This window comes from Aquarana catesbeiana, linkage group LG09, assembly GCF_042186555.1.
Source record: "Aquarana catesbeiana isolate 2022-GZ linkage group LG09, ASM4218655v1, whole genome shotgun sequence".
Taxonomy (NCBI): Eukaryota; Metazoa; Chordata; class Amphibia; order Anura; family Ranidae; genus Aquarana; species Aquarana catesbeiana.
This window is the reverse complement of record NC_133332.1, coordinates 115,291,387-115,308,927: the sequence shown is the minus strand read 5'-3', so window position 1 is coordinate 115,308,927 and position 17,541 is coordinate 115,291,387. Positions and strand designations below refer to the sequence as shown.

Below are 17,541 nucleotides of genomic sequence, written 5' to 3'. Positions count from 1 at the left end.
GGGGCACTCTAAGCCCGGGTTTACACTGCCCATGACTTCAAAGTCACGTGACTTTGAAGTTGGACCCCAGCGCGACTTTGACATGGCTTGCATGCAACTTCTTTAACAGAAGTCAATTTAAGTCGTACCAAAAGTAGTGCAGGAACCTTTTTCTAAGTCGGAGCAACTCAAGTCACACCGATTAGAAAGGTTTCATTGCACTAAATGAGGTCCGACTTCTGATGCGACGAGTGCTCCAAAGTTGGAGCGATTGTCACATTAGTGTGAACCGGAGCTTGTACAGGAGGTGTATTACTGGCCGGATCACCAGATGAAAACAGAAGGAAAAATAAACTAAAAAAATAAAACTAATGCAGCCACCACATCTAAGAACTGGTAAGAAGCAATACAGTACATTTTTTGGGTTTGGGTTTAAAACCACTTGCCAACCATATAACTTACATATACGGCCGCAAAGTGGCACTGCAGCGCATGATCACGTACCTAGTATGTGATCCTGCACTTCCATGTCTGGGATGTGCATGAGCGCCGCCAGCAGACCGACACTCCCGCTGTGATTATACACAGCGGGAACCGAAGACTCGATGTCCACCAGCACCCGCTGATCCTTCGGTACTGAGGGAGAATGGCGGTCTGTCTATGTAAACAAGGAAGATTGCAGTTCTGTCAGTAGGGAAGGCATTGATCCTGTGTTCCTACAAAGCAGGGACATGGTTCCATGTCTTCCCCTAGTGAAAGGACCTTCCATAGTACACAGAAACACAGGCTAGGCACACAGTTAACCCTTTGATCGCCCCTGATGTTAACCTCTTCCCAGCCAGTGTCATTAGTACAGTAACAGTGTATATTTTTAGCACTGATCACTGTATTAGCGTCACTGGTCCCCAAGAAGTGTCAAAAGTGTCAGTTAGGGGGCGTGGGCTGGACATGGCTGAATAGAGATGTGTTTTAGCTGGGCTCCCGACCGTCTCTCCCCTACCCCAGCTATTTCAGCCAAATTTGACAAAATATGCACTCCTCTAGAAAGAGAACAGCTAAGAGAAACAGCAAACCGACCAAATCTTCTCCTCAACCTCCTTCATCGAGTGAAATAAGAAGACTGTTTCAGCTCTCACTGCACCGTTCTCCGGAGCTCAAGATGGCGACGGCTCGTGGCGAGGATTCAGGGAGAGAGACCTTAAACAACTCCACGTCCCCAAACACGGAGGCACTGCTAGCCGACACTTATGCCGGCTTCCCTACCGACCTTCGCTCTGACTACAGTGAGCCTTCACAGCCCCCTCACAATCATCCAGGGTGGATGCGGAGCTGCGCTCTTTCCTGCAAGCACTCCCCACTAAAGCGGTTATCGCGGCTCTCATTGAAACAGTGGAAGCCGCTCACCACAAAGAAATCAACATGGTGAAAGCTGATGTCAGCGCACTCACCACCAGAGTCGAGACAGGGGAGTCTCCCCTGGCGGCCCTGGAGCGCCGAGTGTCAGCTGTAGAGGAGCTCCAGGACACACACGCGGAAGCCCTGCAGGATCAGCAGCTACACTTGGTGGAGATGGAGGACTGGAGCCGCAGGAATAACCTGCGCCTCCGGGGACTGCTGGAGGCCACAGGCTCTGAAGACCTAGCGGATACAGCGATCGCCATCTTCCGCAGCATACCGGGCGTAGATCTACCAGATCGAGTGGTGATAGATAGGATCCATAGGGCACTGGGCCCCAAACCAACAGATCCCCTGAGACCACGAGATGTAATTTGTAGATTACACCACTATGTAGAAAAAGAACAAATCCTACGCAAGACCTGGGAAGCAGAAGATCCGGAACTGGATGGCGTGACCATAAAGATACTTCCAGACCTCTCCCGTACAGAGACGAGCGATACTGAAGCCTCTCCTAGATCTAACTCGGCGAAGAGAAGCCACGTACCGCTGGGGATATCCGCTGTCTGTCACGTTCCGAAAGGACCAAAGGTTCTTCACTCTGCGCAGACCAGACTCCCTGCCGGCCCTTTTCACCTTCCTCAGAACGGATCCAATTGACATACCTAACTGGCTTTCCCCCCTTCCGCGAACACAGGGGCACCCGAATATGCCAGGACTGAGAGGTAGTTTGCCGCCCAGACAACAGAGAAACCGCCACCGACCCAGAGCGCCATCTCAAGAAGACGCACGTGAGTCATGAGACACATACCCCTTGAGATTACATGCACTTCATACTGAGTATTGCCTAAGTTGATACTGTTGACCCTGAACCGGTTATATTAATATTAACATTCACCTGACATTACCTGCCCCTATCTGATGCAAGGCTTTGAACCACCTGATATTCACTGAGTCAGGAGATTATGCCGCCTTTTTACGCCTACCGGCATGACTTCCATCCCTACCTTTGTAATTGCCCCCTACTCAATCCACTCAAAGTACTTGAAGCTCTTTTTATATTGTGAGATACAAGACGGAAAGGGAGGCATTACACCCCCGGGAGACTGTTTCGGCCTCAGGAACTTCTGGGGATGCACACTCTGCTCTATACATATGCCTCTGCGAGAACTATACCAATATCCTACAGTCAATGCCGTCATTACCCTGAACACCTATATAAGGGACCATAATACACCGGCAAGAGATGGTGTGGGGAGACTTCCAGCCATGGCAATTCACAGATCTTCCTTTGCCGGAGATCAGCTGGAGTTCTGTACCGGGAAGTCTCACCCCCGTGGCTCTATGAGCAGTTGTGTCCTGTTTAGTGGAGATCTGACAAGACCGCTCTGCAGACATGACAGTGCGACCCCCGATCTGAGGGGCATGACATCTTCTGGATTTAAGGCGCACGGTTGTGCTATGTTGTGTTCAAGTAAGTTATAAAGTTATTAATATTTTGTTTTATTACACAAAACTTACTGTGATGCTGGGACTAGGAGTTGTGTCGGTTTTCTAGGCATGAACCAGTACCACAGTAAAGTAACCCACACCACTGAATGTCCGCCTGACTAGTCGATTTATCACATATAGTTGGAGAAGTGGGGGTCTGTGTCTGGGGCGCTGGTGAACAGAGCTAGCAGCCACGGATACATTCCAGTTATGTTTTGTTGGCTTGTTCTCTTGTTTATAAGGACTTACAGTTTTATTTTTATTTGTCCAAAATATGCTGGGGCGGGAGGGATGGCAGGGGACTCACCTTCTGAGCCTTGTCCTACCCCTCTCCCAATTAGGTTCACATATCCTTTTGGGGGGCGTTATATTGCCTTCCGGGAGCCATATGCAGAGAATACTCTGGAAAACCCAAAAAATAAAAAGGAATCGAGATAGGCAAGACACTAGGCCTTGTCTTCACCTCGTATTTCTTTATTAAATATCTTTTTCTCCTTTCTATCTTTACTCACTCTTTCTATCTCTACTACTTCTCCCCCCTCCTTCCTTTTGGACCCTACCTTACCTCACCCCCCCCATCATACCATGGCGTTAAACAATATTAAAGTGATGTCTCTTAACGCAAAGGAGCTTAATACACCAGAGAAGAGACGCATACTACTAGATGACTTGAAACGGACTCACACAGATATTGCCTTTATCCAAGAGACACATTTTAAAGCTAACAAATTACCGTATTATAACAAAGTAAACTTTACCCGGTGACTTACCATTCCACAAACCCGACTGCTAAGTCCAAAGGGGTCTCCATTTTGATATTGACAGGACTGTGACCCCAGGATCCTGTGGGAAGCCCACAAAGTAGTTATCAGAGGGATCCTCATCACACATGGTGCCCGTATCAAAAGAGAAAGAAATAAACAGCTCTCCCAACTCCTACAGGAACTTGCTACCTCTGAGGCCAGACACAAACATGCCCCCACACAATCCTCAGAAACTGACCTGACAACTCTTAGGAAACAGATCACTGACCTCCTCCACTATAGAGCCAAGGTAGCCCTACAGTTTTCCCGCAAAAGGACATATGAGTCAGGGGATAAATGTGGGAAACTCTTAGCAAGAATGGTTAGGGATCACAAACTATCTACATATATCCCACATATCATCACGACAGGAGGCAAAAAAGAAGTTTTATCCGCACAAATCACTAAGTTCAAAAGTTTCTACTCCAATCTATACAATTTGCCACAAGTGGTTTCCCCTCCATCAGATATAGAGAATTATATCACGTCCTCCCAAATGTCATCCCTCCCTCAAGCAATCAGAACAGAACTAGACTCTCCTATAACATTATTAGAACTCCAAGCCATAGGGACAATGAAACCCGGTAAAGCCCCAGGTCCTGACGGCTATACATTACAATATTATAAAACCCTCCTTCCGATACTAGGACCTCGCATGGTAACATTGTTTAACGTGATAGGTACCGGTGGAGCTTTTGCCAGAGATACCCTAGGTGCCCATATTTCAGTGATCCATAAGGAAGGGAAAGACCCGGCAGCATGTGGTAGCTACAGGCCCATATCGTTGTTAAATATTCATCTCAAGCTATTCACTAAAATCCTGGCTGCACGGCTGGTGCAGCACCTCCAGCAACTTATACATCTAGACCAAGTTGGCTTCATCCCTTCTACGGAGGCCAGAGATAGTACTACAAAGGTGTTGAATCTATTAAACGTCACACGGTCTAAGAAAATCCCATGTGTTTTTCTAAATACCGACGCTGAAAAGGTGTTCGACCGGGTAAACTGGTCATTTATGTTTGCAGTACTCAGACATATTGGTCTGGGCAGTGCTGTGTTTTGGCCTAGGCCAACAAGGCCCAGGCCTAGGGCGGCACTTTGTGGGGGGCGGCAAAAAGCCGCCCCACCCCCCCCCCCCAAACGGCACCCGCTCTCCTCCCGCACAGCAGGGCACATCAAGAGAGTACAGCTTGGGAGTGCAGCGGCTGCAGATGGGGCCAGGAAGCAGTTAAATCAGGAGCTGTCAAGCCGCCCCTGTAAAGCTGTGATTCTCTCTCTCTGATGTGGCCAATCATGGGGAGGGAAACAGCGGGGAGGAAGCTGGGCGGCGGCACGGCAAAATCAATTAGAGCCGCTCTCTCTCTTTCTTCTCTCTTCTCTGTTCAGCTGACAGAAAGGGGAGGGGGGGCGAGCGGGGGAATTCTCTGGTAAATTGAGCAGAGCTGTGACAGGGAGAGGAGAGACGCGGGTTGTCTGTGTATCTCCCCCGCTCGCCCCCCCTCCTCTTTCTGTCAGCCGAAGAGAGAAGAGAGAGAGAGCGGCTCTAATTGGTTTCCCTGCGCCGCCGCCCAGCTTCCTGACTGCTGTTTCTCACCCCATAATTGGCCACAGCAGAGGGCCAATCAGAAGACTCTGGGGGGCATCATGGGAAGAGTAATCCCTGAAGAATGGCAGCCCTGTGTGTCCACAGACATCATGCTACAGCCCCCAGCATGAATGCACTCTGCTGGGGGGGGTTACAGGAGGAGGAAAAGAGAGTACTGTGCTGGGGGAAGCCAGATAGGGAGCCACGCTGTACCCGCACCACCAGAGCCACGCTGTACCCGCACCACCAGAGCCACGCTGTACCCGCACCACCAGAAAGCCACGCTGTACCTGCACCACCAGAAAGCCACGCTGTACCTGCACCACCAGAAAGCCACGCTGTACCCGCACCACCAGAGCCACACTGTACCTGCACCACCAGAAAGCCACGCTGTACCCGCACCACCAGAAAGCCACGCTGTACCTGCACCACCAGAGCCACGCTGTACCTGCACCACCAGAAAGCCACGCTGTACCTGCACCACCAGAGCCACGCTGTACCTGCACCACCAGAAAGCCACGCTGTACCCACACCACCAGAGCCACACTGTACCTGCACCACCAGAAAGCCACGCTGTACCCGCACCACCAGAAAGCCACGCTGTACCCGCACCACCAGAGCCAAGCTGTACCCGCACCACCAGAAAGCCACGCTGTACCTGCACCACCAGAGCCACGCTGTACCTGCACCACCAGAAAGCCACGCTGTACCCGCACCACCAGAGCCACGCTGTACCCGCACCACCAGAAAGCCACGCTGTACCCGCACCACCAGAGCCACGCTGTACCCGCACCACCAGAGCCACGCTGTACCTGCACCACCAGAGCCACGCTGTACCTGCACCACCAGAGCCACGCTGTACCTGCACCACCAGAGCCACGCTGTACCTGCACCACCAGAGCCACACTGTACCCGCACCACCAGAGAGCCACGCTGTACCCGCACCACCAGAGAGGGAGCCACGCACCACCAGAGAGAGAGCCACGTTGTTCCCACACCACCAGAGAGACGTTGTTCCCACAACCCCAGAGCCATGCTGTACCCGCACCACCAGAGAGCCATGCTGTACCCGCACCAACAGAGGGGGAGAAAGATGAAGCCACTGCCAGGGTAAAGATGCTACACTACTGACTAGAGTTGGCCTGGGCAACCCAGAGTGAGTGAACGTCCAGCCGGAGGAATCACTGTTGCAGTTTCACCGGATCTGGTAAGAGAGCCTGTTGGCCATTATACATTACTGTTCCCAGGAACTGAGCCATTAGGAAGTACCTAACCTGATATCCTCTAGGCCAACCCTAGTGACACCACTGTCCCAGAGCCCAAAACAAGTTACGGCACTGAGTTTCGGTAACTGGCCAGACAGGGATGCGCCAGCGTGGGCACCCAGGACATCTGCCGCCCGGAGTCCCACAAGCGTCGATGGGCTTTCAGTAGCAGCCCACACCTCTCTCCCCACCGTCAGCCACACACACTCAGTACACAGCCAGGAGGAGGAGGGGCCACAGAGGAGGGACACGACTTCAGTGCAAGAACCTCCCAAAGCACCCAGCAAAAAGGAAGGGGTGTGGCCTTGACAGGAAGGGGTGGGTCATAGTTAAATTAGGGGGGTGCGCAAGCTTAGTTAGGCCTAGGGCAGCACAAAACCTAAATACACCACTGGGTCTGGGGGAGGTGATGCTCAACCGAATAGCCGGAATATATTCTAACCCAACAGCCCAAGTAAAGGCAGATGGAGTACTATAGGACCCCTTCCCAATAACAAACGGGACGAGACAAGGATGCCCTTTATCCCCTCTCTTATTTGCTCTCTCCCTAGAACCCTTTCTATCTAAAATCAGATTAAACCCCGACATCCAAGGAATATCAGTTGGTCCTTTGCAACACAAGATATCGGCTAATGCAGACGACCTGCTCTTTTCGCTGACCAATCCAGGAGTGTCCTTGCCAAATCTCCTCAAAGAATTCGAGACATATGGGAAATTATCAAACCTAAAAATAAATTTCACCAAATCCGAAGCCATGGGGATATCAATACCAGTGTATAGTCTTCCAAACTTACAATCAAATTTCAGATTCAGATGGACATCCTCCGCCTTGACTTACTTGGGTACGAACATACCATCGGATCTGTCTCATATATATGAGAGTAATTTCCCCCCTCTACTGGCAAAGACCAGGGTATTGCTAGACAAATGGAATAAAGGTATACACTCATGGTTTGGGCGATGCAACCTACTCAAAATGAGTATACTTCCAAAATTTCTATACCTCTTCCAGGCCCTGCCGATTAAGATACCCCCCACATACTTCAAACAAGTACAAACTCTCTTCACTCGCTTTGTTTGGGCACATAAAAAACCCCGCATCCCCAAAACCCAACTCTCCATACCAAAGCATTATGGAGGACTAGCACTACCAGACGTCAGGAAATACTATCAAGCAGTCCACTTGGGTAGAGTTATAGATTGGCGCCGTCATAGGGACTCTAAACTGTGGGCACAAATAGAACAACACCAAACTACTATACCTCTGCAGACCGCGCTATGGTGCAGTGACTCTCTTCCCTTAGAATTGAAATCACATCCTCTGATAGGGAACACTATCAGGCATTGCTTTCAGGCTACATTACAAAATTCCCTAACAACCAAAACGTCTCCCTTAACTCCAATTCTAGGTAACCCCAAGTTCCCTTCTGGGATCTCACCTACGCAATTCCAGACATTAAGAAACTCCAATTGTGTATTAGCATCACAATTCGTGAAACAAGATAAATGGCCCTCCATAACAGAGTTAATGGATTCTATGGGCCCGTTCAAACTTTTATTTTGGGACGCAGCACAAGTTCACCATTTTCTTCAGACTATCCTGAACCCTCAAAGCTATTCTAGATCTCTAACCACGTTTGAAGAAATCTGTATGGACACAGAACCACTACCACAGGTTCTATCCAAGATGTATGCTCTACTGAATACACCTCCCCAGCCACCTTGTTTGCCATGCATTACAAAATGGGAAACAGACCTCCAACGCACTTTTACTGCAGTCAAAAAGCAAAACATGATTAGTCTCTCCCTTAAGTCCTCAATATGCACTAAAATACAGGAGACAAACTATAAGATCCTGACGAGGTGGTACCTAACACCTAGTCGTTTGCATGCCATTTTTCCTGACACATCAGAATACTGCTGGCATTGTCGTGAGGCAGAGGGAACGATGCTGCACGTGTTTTGGTCATGCCCTAAGTTGACAACCTTCTGGACTGCGGTTCGTACCATTTCCCAAAAATTCACTGATTTCCAGATCCCGAATGATCCGGCATTTTTTTTACTTCACATATCTACTATACCCCTCAAAACCTATAAAAAATCCTTATTGCGCCATTTGATAAATGCGGCCAAATCTTGCATTCCCCTACTATGGAAGCAGCAATCTCCACCGACCACATCGATGTGGTTGCGGAAAGTAGAAGACATAAATAAAATGGAGGATCTGATAATGACAGCCCAAGATAGACATGAAACTTACAAGAAAACATGGACTCACTGGAATCTATTTAAATACTCAGAAGAGGGTAAATCCCTCCTTGGGACCTGAAACACTACAATCCTATATTAATCAACAGTTCATAGCCACTCTGAAACACGGAGACTAATATAACTGAACGCCACCCCCCCCCCTTTTTTCCTTCCCAACTCCCCCCCCCTCTTTTTCTCCCCCCCCCATCTGGTACTTGTTCTTCTTTCTTTCTTATCCTTTCTCTGGTAGCTACCTCATGACTTACTTATCTACATTTTTTCATGAAAAATTTGATAGACATCTGAGGACATAGACCACCCGGTCTCTTACCATTTTCACGTATTTTGGGACTTTAGTACCGGGTACCCAAGAAATACATGTACGTATTAAAGTATGATACTGAAGAGATATGTCCTACACGCTTTCATGTATAACATTTACTACTGTCGGGAGGCTGCGACCCCCCCTGGCATATGCTATTGTGGTATTTTTGTGGGCTTTGCCCTTTCTTTGAAAAATTAATAAAATATATATTTGCAAAAAAAAAAAAGTGTCAGTTAGTGTCTCACTGTTTGCCGCAATATCGCAGTCCTTTTATAAGTCACTGATCGCCGCCATTACTAGTAAAAAAAAAATTTTTTAAACATTTTTTAAAAATCCCGTAATTTGAAGACACTATAACTTTTGCACAAACCAATCAATATACACTTATGGGGATTTTTTTACCAAAAATATGTAGCAGAAGACATATTGGCCTAAACTGATAAAGAAATTCGATTTTTTAAATTTTTTTTATTGGATATGTTTTAAAGGAGAAAGTAAAAAATATTGTTTTGGGTTTTTTTTTTTCAAAATTGTCGGTCTTTTTTTTTGTTTATAGCGCAAAAAATAAAAACCACAGAGGTATTCAAATACAACCAAAAGAAAGCTCTATTTGTGGGGGAAAAAAGACATAAAAAATTGAAAAAAGACATAAAAAAATAAGTGGTTAAATAAGAGCACAAAAAAAAAAGATGTTTTGATTTCATGTGGAACATAAAGTATGCGTCTTAGATACTTTAGCAGCAAGCATTATCCATACCGCCCAACTTTTTGAGATGGCAATGATGGACACCTATTAGCAAAAGTATGTAGGCATAGGCCACGCCCCCTTAAAGGAGAATTATACAAAAAAAAATATTAGTTAAACCCACAAGTCCTTTTTTTTACCACTACTATATCTTTATATTCGCTCTAGACATTTACAAATGCAGCAATTTAGAAACTGGATAAAAGCTTTAGCATTGTGAAACGCTTTTTGAAAGATAAAAATGTGCATTTTATATACAACTATATAGATCAGACCAAAATGAGGGCCAAATGAGAAGAATTGAGGGACAGAGGGACTTTGTTCCAAATCAGGGACAGTCCCTCTAAATCTGGGACAGTTGGGAGCCATTCATTACCTACCATAGTATTTGATTTGGTTCCTGTCCACCTAGAAATTTTTGGGGCATTCCTGCACACCTTTGCTTACCCAATTTGATTCCTATTCATTATTTATAGCAAAAGCTAAAATGAGCCACGGGAAGAATGGGACCGTTCATAATAGCCACAACAGGTGTGCAAACCCAAAAACCGAAAAGCAGAGATCTCACCTACAAAGACTCCAAGGAAATGCCAGATATCTCTTCTGAATCAATCCTGGATGGACTGACCCTTTAAACCAATATTAAAACATATTAAGTATATTAAGTGACAAGCAATGTTTCCTTTCAGTGCTGGGATATGGGGTTCAGTTTTCGCCCTGTCTGCATGGAGTTTGCATGGTCTCCCTGTGATTATGTTGAGTTCCTTTGGGCACTGTCATTTTCTCCCCCAAACCCAAAATATAACAATACACTACTTTGTCTCTGTCCGGTTTGGACTGTGTGGGTCTGTATGACAGTGAATGATAGTGGCAAGGCTAACATAACTGTTTCTGTGTATTCGGTTAGGTGCTGCAGTATTTGTTAATGCTATATAATTAAATGGAAAAAAAAAAAATGCACAGCAGCATTTTAGAGTTATTTCAAGTAACCCGAACCACCATCAATGCAAATGAGCGAATCAGGAAACTATTTGGCATGAAATTTTAGCTGATCTCGATGATGCTGCAATTAAAGCTATATGTGTTTTGTCAGCAGTCTGCAATTTATACATCCAGGCAAACCATTGCAATAGATAATGCCTTTTTATGGCGTGTGAAAGTTGGATGGTTTTGGGCAGGGCCTCATTGTTAAAGATTAATGATGCAAGGAGTCTCACTAATGCTGTTAGACATTGCATGGTGTGGTGTTCCAGTTATATCTCACTAAACCTATCTAGCATTTCTAATAAAAACTGAATGTGCTTATCCTGCACAAAGAGCCACTCAATATTGTGCTGCATAGGTGAACAGATTGTAAATTAAAATTTAATTCAGAGTTGACTGGGGACATCTAGTGGTAAAAGTTAAGAAGCGCACGTTTTAGTTTTTGTATAAAAATTTAATATCCGAATATTAGCTCTTGCTGGATTAAATTAACACTAGGCTCCTCATACTGCATTATCATAAACATCATTTCATTTTCACTACATTTTGATCAAAAAATTCTTTAATATACATATTCTGGAGATGGCTGCATACAGCTGATTAAATCTAGACTTGCTTGCATGTATTACAATATGAGATGAAAGAATAATAGGGAACATGAATTTTAATTCAGTTTTTATATATCAGTGCACTTATCTATAAAAACTGGATTATGAGACAAGAATTCTGCTGTGTTTAGCCAACATGTCTGGCTGCCACTATTTATTATTCATTGTGCTGTCTGCAGACTAAGCTCAGCTGTATGCAGAATTTTGCTCAAAGGATGAATGGACATAAACTTGAACATTGCTAATTATTGTTATAGTCATGTATAAACACATTGGTCGTAAGTAAGTGCTTTCAAGACATGAGCAGAATAAATGTGGTCAGTGAATTATGGTACATTAAGCTCATACACAAAACTACATTCTATAAAGATTATTATAAGATTTATTGCAGGTATAATATGAAATACATATGATATATGATGTACAGTTCTAGAGCTCGCGGGTTAAGTCTATTAGATATCGGGTACTTATGTACTGTTGCTTTTAGACCTGACAAAGCAGGAAAGAGGGGGTATGTGATTACTTCAGGTTTAAGGTTCTAAAAATTATTTGGATGAGAGATAGTGGGGTTGATTTACTATAGCAAATAGGTTGTTCACTTTTCAAGGGAAATTGCACCTTCTAAAGGGGACTTTCTCCAAAGAATACCCATTCATGTTCAAGGGAAAAAAACTGTATTTTTGCTTTCTTATGATTGGATGATGGAAGTCAGCAGAGCCACGCCTCATTCATTAAGCTCTGGGGGATTTTTCCTTGCAAAGTGAACAGTTGATTTGCCTTTACAAAGTCAACTCCAATGTGTGTTTAGTATCAGGAACTACAACATGCCAAGTAGTACGTAGAGCTGAAGTAAGAATCTAACAGTTCTTATTCATGTTTTAAAGCAATATAGAAGTGGATAGGAACCCAGAAAGGCTGTCTGCTCCAAGGCCCATGATGGCTGCTGTCAGTAAGAGATTTTCAGAAGTTAGATAACAGCAGTGATCACTTTTGGGCATTGAAGACCTGGTTCTTGGCTGATCTGAGCAGATGTAAATAAATACTTTAAAGTCATTATAGATACCAATTTTCTTTATTTTTAGTTCATTAATGCTTGGTTTACTATACAGTGTAATACAAAATGTACCCAAGGTGTGATCATTAATAAATAGTTATCTGCAGTACCCAATAGTACAATCTTGAAAGCTCCCAACTTTACTATGGCCATTTGCCATAAAGTAAAAAAATAGTGGAATTTTACTTTAAAAAAATATAGTTTGACTATTTAGATAGACAAACAAACATTATTGCACTTTCTTATTTGCTTCTGTTGTATATAATTTAAAGGACGTGTTTACCAATTATCTGAAACCTGATCATGTAGACTTAAATGGGAAGCACCTATACTGCAGGAGAAGCATCACATAGTAGTCATTAAGTGGTTTGACCTTAAGTTCTGTGCAGACTTCTGGGACAGTGAGTGCGCCAATTATAGGAGCTAGGAGATGAGAATTCTGAAAGCCTGGCTGAAACCAGAAAAGTGTTTCTGTGGCTGCAAATATGGTAAATGCAAGTTTTTTTTTTTTTAAATCAGATCTTGTCAATACAACCTAAGGCCACACTCCATTCAGAATTGAAAATAAAAATGAAGTTGTAGTCAAAGCGCACCTGCTTGGTATTTCAGTTGTAAATCCAGAAAAAAACCGTGTCCACCCTAGCCAAGGCCTTAAACTTTTCAGTTTTGCAAACCTAGTGAATCAATATTTCAATGCTCCTAGATCCCATAAAAAAGCCTAAATTTAACTCCTTTAACTGTATTTTTGTTGTTTGGATATTTGTCTTGACTGTGTTGATGATGATCATTATTTATCAAAGAAAGCACTTATTTCAGGTATCCAAATTAAGTATTAGTTTCTTTATGTTTTACAGGAACTTCTACTACATAACCATCCTCCGTGATCCTGTTTCTCGATATCTAAGTGAATGGAGACATGTCCAGAGAGGAGCGACCTGGAAGGCTTCTCTCCATGTATGTGATGGAAGATCCCCAACCTCAGATGAATTGCCTAGCTGTTATGCTGGAGATGATTGGTCAGGCTGTTCTTTGAAGGAGTTTATGGATTGCCCCTATAACTTAGCCAATAACAGACAAGTTCGTATGTTGGCTGATTTGAGCTTGGTAGGATGCTACAACCTATCTGTGATGCCAGAGGAGCAGCGAAACAAGGTTCTTCTTGACAGTGCCAAGGAAAACCTCAAGCGCATGGCTTTTTTTGGTCTGACAGAATTCCAGAGGAAGACCCAATATCTTTTCGAAAAAACTTTTAACATGAACTTCATCTCTCCTTTCACTCAGTTCAATAGCACAAGGGCGTCAAGCGTGGAGATAGACGACCTGACACAGACACGTATAGAGACATTGAATTTTCTAGACATGGAGTTCTATGAATATGCAAAAGACCTTTTCTTACAAAGATATCAATTTATGAGACAAAAAGAACACCAGGAAGCAAGACGGAAGCGCCAGGAACAACGGAAAATCTTGCGAGCAAAACATGCAAATCACAAACTGGACATGGACAACTCAACTGCTGATTATATAGGGAATGTAGAGAAATGGCGGTAGTGGATTTTATAGTCTTAGTCTACTACTAGAACTGTACAATAAACCTAAAATTGGAGATAAAAAAAAAAAATTAGGCAATGACCTATTCCAAATGATTTTAAGCTTCGTATACACTTGAAGCCGAAGATGTTTATCAGTTGCCTTTGCAAATGCCTTTGCATTCATTATTGTAATTATACTGTACATGGGAGTTAGTTGTGTGACTTAGTTCAAAAAGATTGAAGAGCAATTGATAGTCTATTAGTAGACGTGATTATCAAAGAAATGCAGAATCCAGTTTGCTTTATGGCGTTATCCAGAACACTTCATCAGACTATTTTCCATATTTACTTTTGTTGTAGAAAATAAGTTCCCATTTTAAATATCTTCTGAATGAAAAATATTCAATTGATCAATTTTCAAATGCATTTGTCAGAGACATGGTTTAGCGGAGGAGTGATGTAACATATAACATTTATGCAATCTTGTTTCCTAAATAATTGACAGATTATAACTTGATGGATAACTGTGCTACTCTTTAAAACAAATGGTTTTAAAGCAACTTTGTCACTAAACAGTTTTTTTTTTTTAAATTAAAGCTGTACCTAGAAATTGTACATTCTTGCCTTTCCTAATACCCTCTCAGCTAAACGTTCTGATCAGGAAGAATCACTGGCTGACATCTATGAAGAAACTGATACTTCTGGGATTGTCAATCTTTTGTGTCCCTGCAGCAGTCACTTGTTCCTTCTGCTAGCCCAGTGTCATTACAGGACTCAGTAGAGGTCAGTGGGTGGAACCACTGAGCACTGCAAGGGACACAGGAGAACAACACTCCCAGAAGTATTGGTTTCTGCACAGATTTCAGCCAATGGATCCTCTTGATCACGGTGACTTTTGTCATCAGTGGTGAGGTGAATTTTTGTCTTTTTCTTTATAGGTACAGTTGCAAATTAAACATTCAGTTTAGGGACCAGGTCACTTTAAGATCTGTTAAAATAGACCAACAGTGCAAATAACTCCCTGAAGCCAGGTGTTCTCAAACAATACAAATGAGTTATATCTGCCATATTCTAATGTGTAACATCTTGAGTAAATTAGATTTTATTAATAAATGTAAGATCATATTACATACTGGGGACCTATTAATATTATTTTCAGCCTTGAAACTGTTGTTTGTAAGTTCCACCTCTGACTTAAGGAACATAAACAGAGAGAATGTTTCTTTTATGGGGAGTAATAACATGAAAACCAGATTTTTAGGAAATCAGAGAGAACATCAAAAGGAAAACGAGAAGCCTACAATGAATTATGACTATGTTATATTCAGCATACAGTTATTGTTACATAACACACAATTTTTAGTGTTACATGTCAACTGTTTTCTTTGTGTATGGCAGATCATAGCAAGAGCTACTGCAATAAACAGGATGTGACTTGTAAGAGCTCAACAGGAGTCAGCTGTGCATGCTGAGAAATTCCTGCAATGGTATGGTTCTTTCAGACAGACAGTAAGGTCCACTGTGGATCGCTTTTCAGGGCAGTAAAGAAGTGGCTGACAGGTGTTCAGGAAATGCTACTGCCACCTCCTGATGCTTTTTTTTCTTTTTTTAGTTGCTGAATGGGACTGTGCCACAACTGCAAGCCAATGGTATGGCCTGTGGTTGTGATGTGAACCCATTAATCTCAGTGGGTGGGTTTGACAGAGAGTGCTTCCAATCGAAACCTGAGTTAAAAAATGCCATGGCCGCAGTATGTGCACAGCCCTGTCAGGTTGTAATGTTAGAATTTGAGTAGATGGTAAAACCTGTTCCCCTCCACCTTCCTGGTTGCCTGTGTAAAAGAGCCTGTAGGCAAAGTTCTCAGATGCACAGTGAGGCAGATTTATGAAGAAGAACTTAATATTAAAACAAAAAACAAAAGAACACAACGTTGAAGTTGTAACTCTTAGCAAACCAATCAGGTTTCACCTTTTCAGAATTCAAATTGGTTACTATGGACGACAACCTAAATTCTGGAGAAAAGGTTATACTTCTCTAGGTAGATCAGTGGTCTACAATCCTCTGCAGTATCCCCAGCTCATTTGAACCAGTATATCATACTGATTCACAACAAAAGGATTACCACACAACTGGAATTTAGGAAATGTCTTTATTGATTCACAGAAAACAGGCGCACATGGACTTGCATATTTTCTGCTGCTCACAGCTCTCTATCAAATATATCTTTGAGCAGTGCCAAACACGTAACAGCATGTGTTCCTGTTCTCCATGAATCAATAATGTTTCCTGCATTCCTGCATGCAGTAATCCCTCTACTGTGAGTCTGTATAACTTTAATTTTGTACTGATTTCCCCTTTGCCCAGTTTCAAATGATCAGTTTTAGAAAGCTATGATATCATGCTCTTTGCTGCTGGGCCAAAAGCGTTTTTCTAGGAAGGAGGAAAACCCCTTCAGATATATTTAAATTGCACTAGCAAACATTGCTAGTTTTTCTGTGGCTGAGTTTGAAGGGCCACCGATTAAAAAAATGGGCAGTATGGTGGGCCCTGATTTTCAATCAAATGACTATGATTATCGTATATGGGCTTAACCATGAAAGAATTATATTTGAAGCTCTTCTTTAGCTTTGTTTGTTTGATGGGGTTGACTTTTGAGCCAAGTGTCAGAAGTATGAGATCATGTGAAATCTGACAGCTACTGCCCTATCAATTGCATAACCCAAAAAAAAAAAGAACAGTTCTCAATTTAAAGTCAGACAGTGGTCAAGGATGACAATGTCAGACCTCAGATGACCTCTCACCTGACTCTTAAGCTGGCCTTACAAATGTAAAATTTTTGTTAGAAAATAGTTTTTAGAACGTTCATTCAGTTATCTTAAAGTTAAAGCTCAACTCCATCTTTTGACTAACTAACATGTGAGGCCGCTGGATGTGCTGTATAAACTGTATGTAGCTGAGGCTACATACAGCATACCACACTGTGTTCTGGGTTCGAGCCGAGACTTCCCATCTTATACCCGGAACACAGCATAGTCTATCACACTGGAGCTCAGCCATTCAGAGTAAGCAATATATTCTATCAATTAATACAAAGCTTCAACTTTGATTCTGATGATGTCACAACCTCTGACTCGGCCAGTCAGAGGATGCTTCGTAATCATTAAAAGAATACATTGCTCTCTCTGGGTGGCTAAGTAATGCTGTGATAGACTCTGCTGTGTTCCGGGTATTAGACTGGAAGTCTCGTCTTGAACCCGGAACACAGTGCAGTATGCTGTATGTAGCCTCAGCTACATACAGTTTATACCGCACATCCAGTGACCTCACATGTTAGTGAGGGACATAGTTCATTTGGGCTAATCTGGCCCAAACAAACTGTGTAAAGTATGTCAAAAGATGGATTTCAGCTTTAAAGGGAATGATTTACCAATTGGTTTCAGCCCGAGCAAGCCAAAAAAATGAAGGACAAGGATTGAAAATTTTTGTTGAATCATCTATATGGGAAGGAACTTCTAATTATTAAAT

General features: G+C 43.4%; 1 protein-coding gene across 1 annotated transcript in view; it reads left to right on the top strand.

Moving 5' to 3' along the window:
• Nucleotides 1–15,146, top strand: part of HS6ST2 (heparan sulfate 6-O-sulfotransferase 2) — a 524,517-nt gene extending 509,371 nt beyond the window's left edge. The window contains exon 2 of the mRNA XM_073599173.1: nucleotides 13,339–15,146. Within this exon, the coding sequence (XP_073455274.1) occupies nucleotides 13,339–14,035 (697 nt within the window). The 3' untranslated portion in view covers nucleotides 14,036–15,146. The remainder of the gene's footprint in view (nucleotides 1–13,338) is intronic.
• Nucleotides 15,147–17,541: the final 2,395 nt, after the last annotated feature.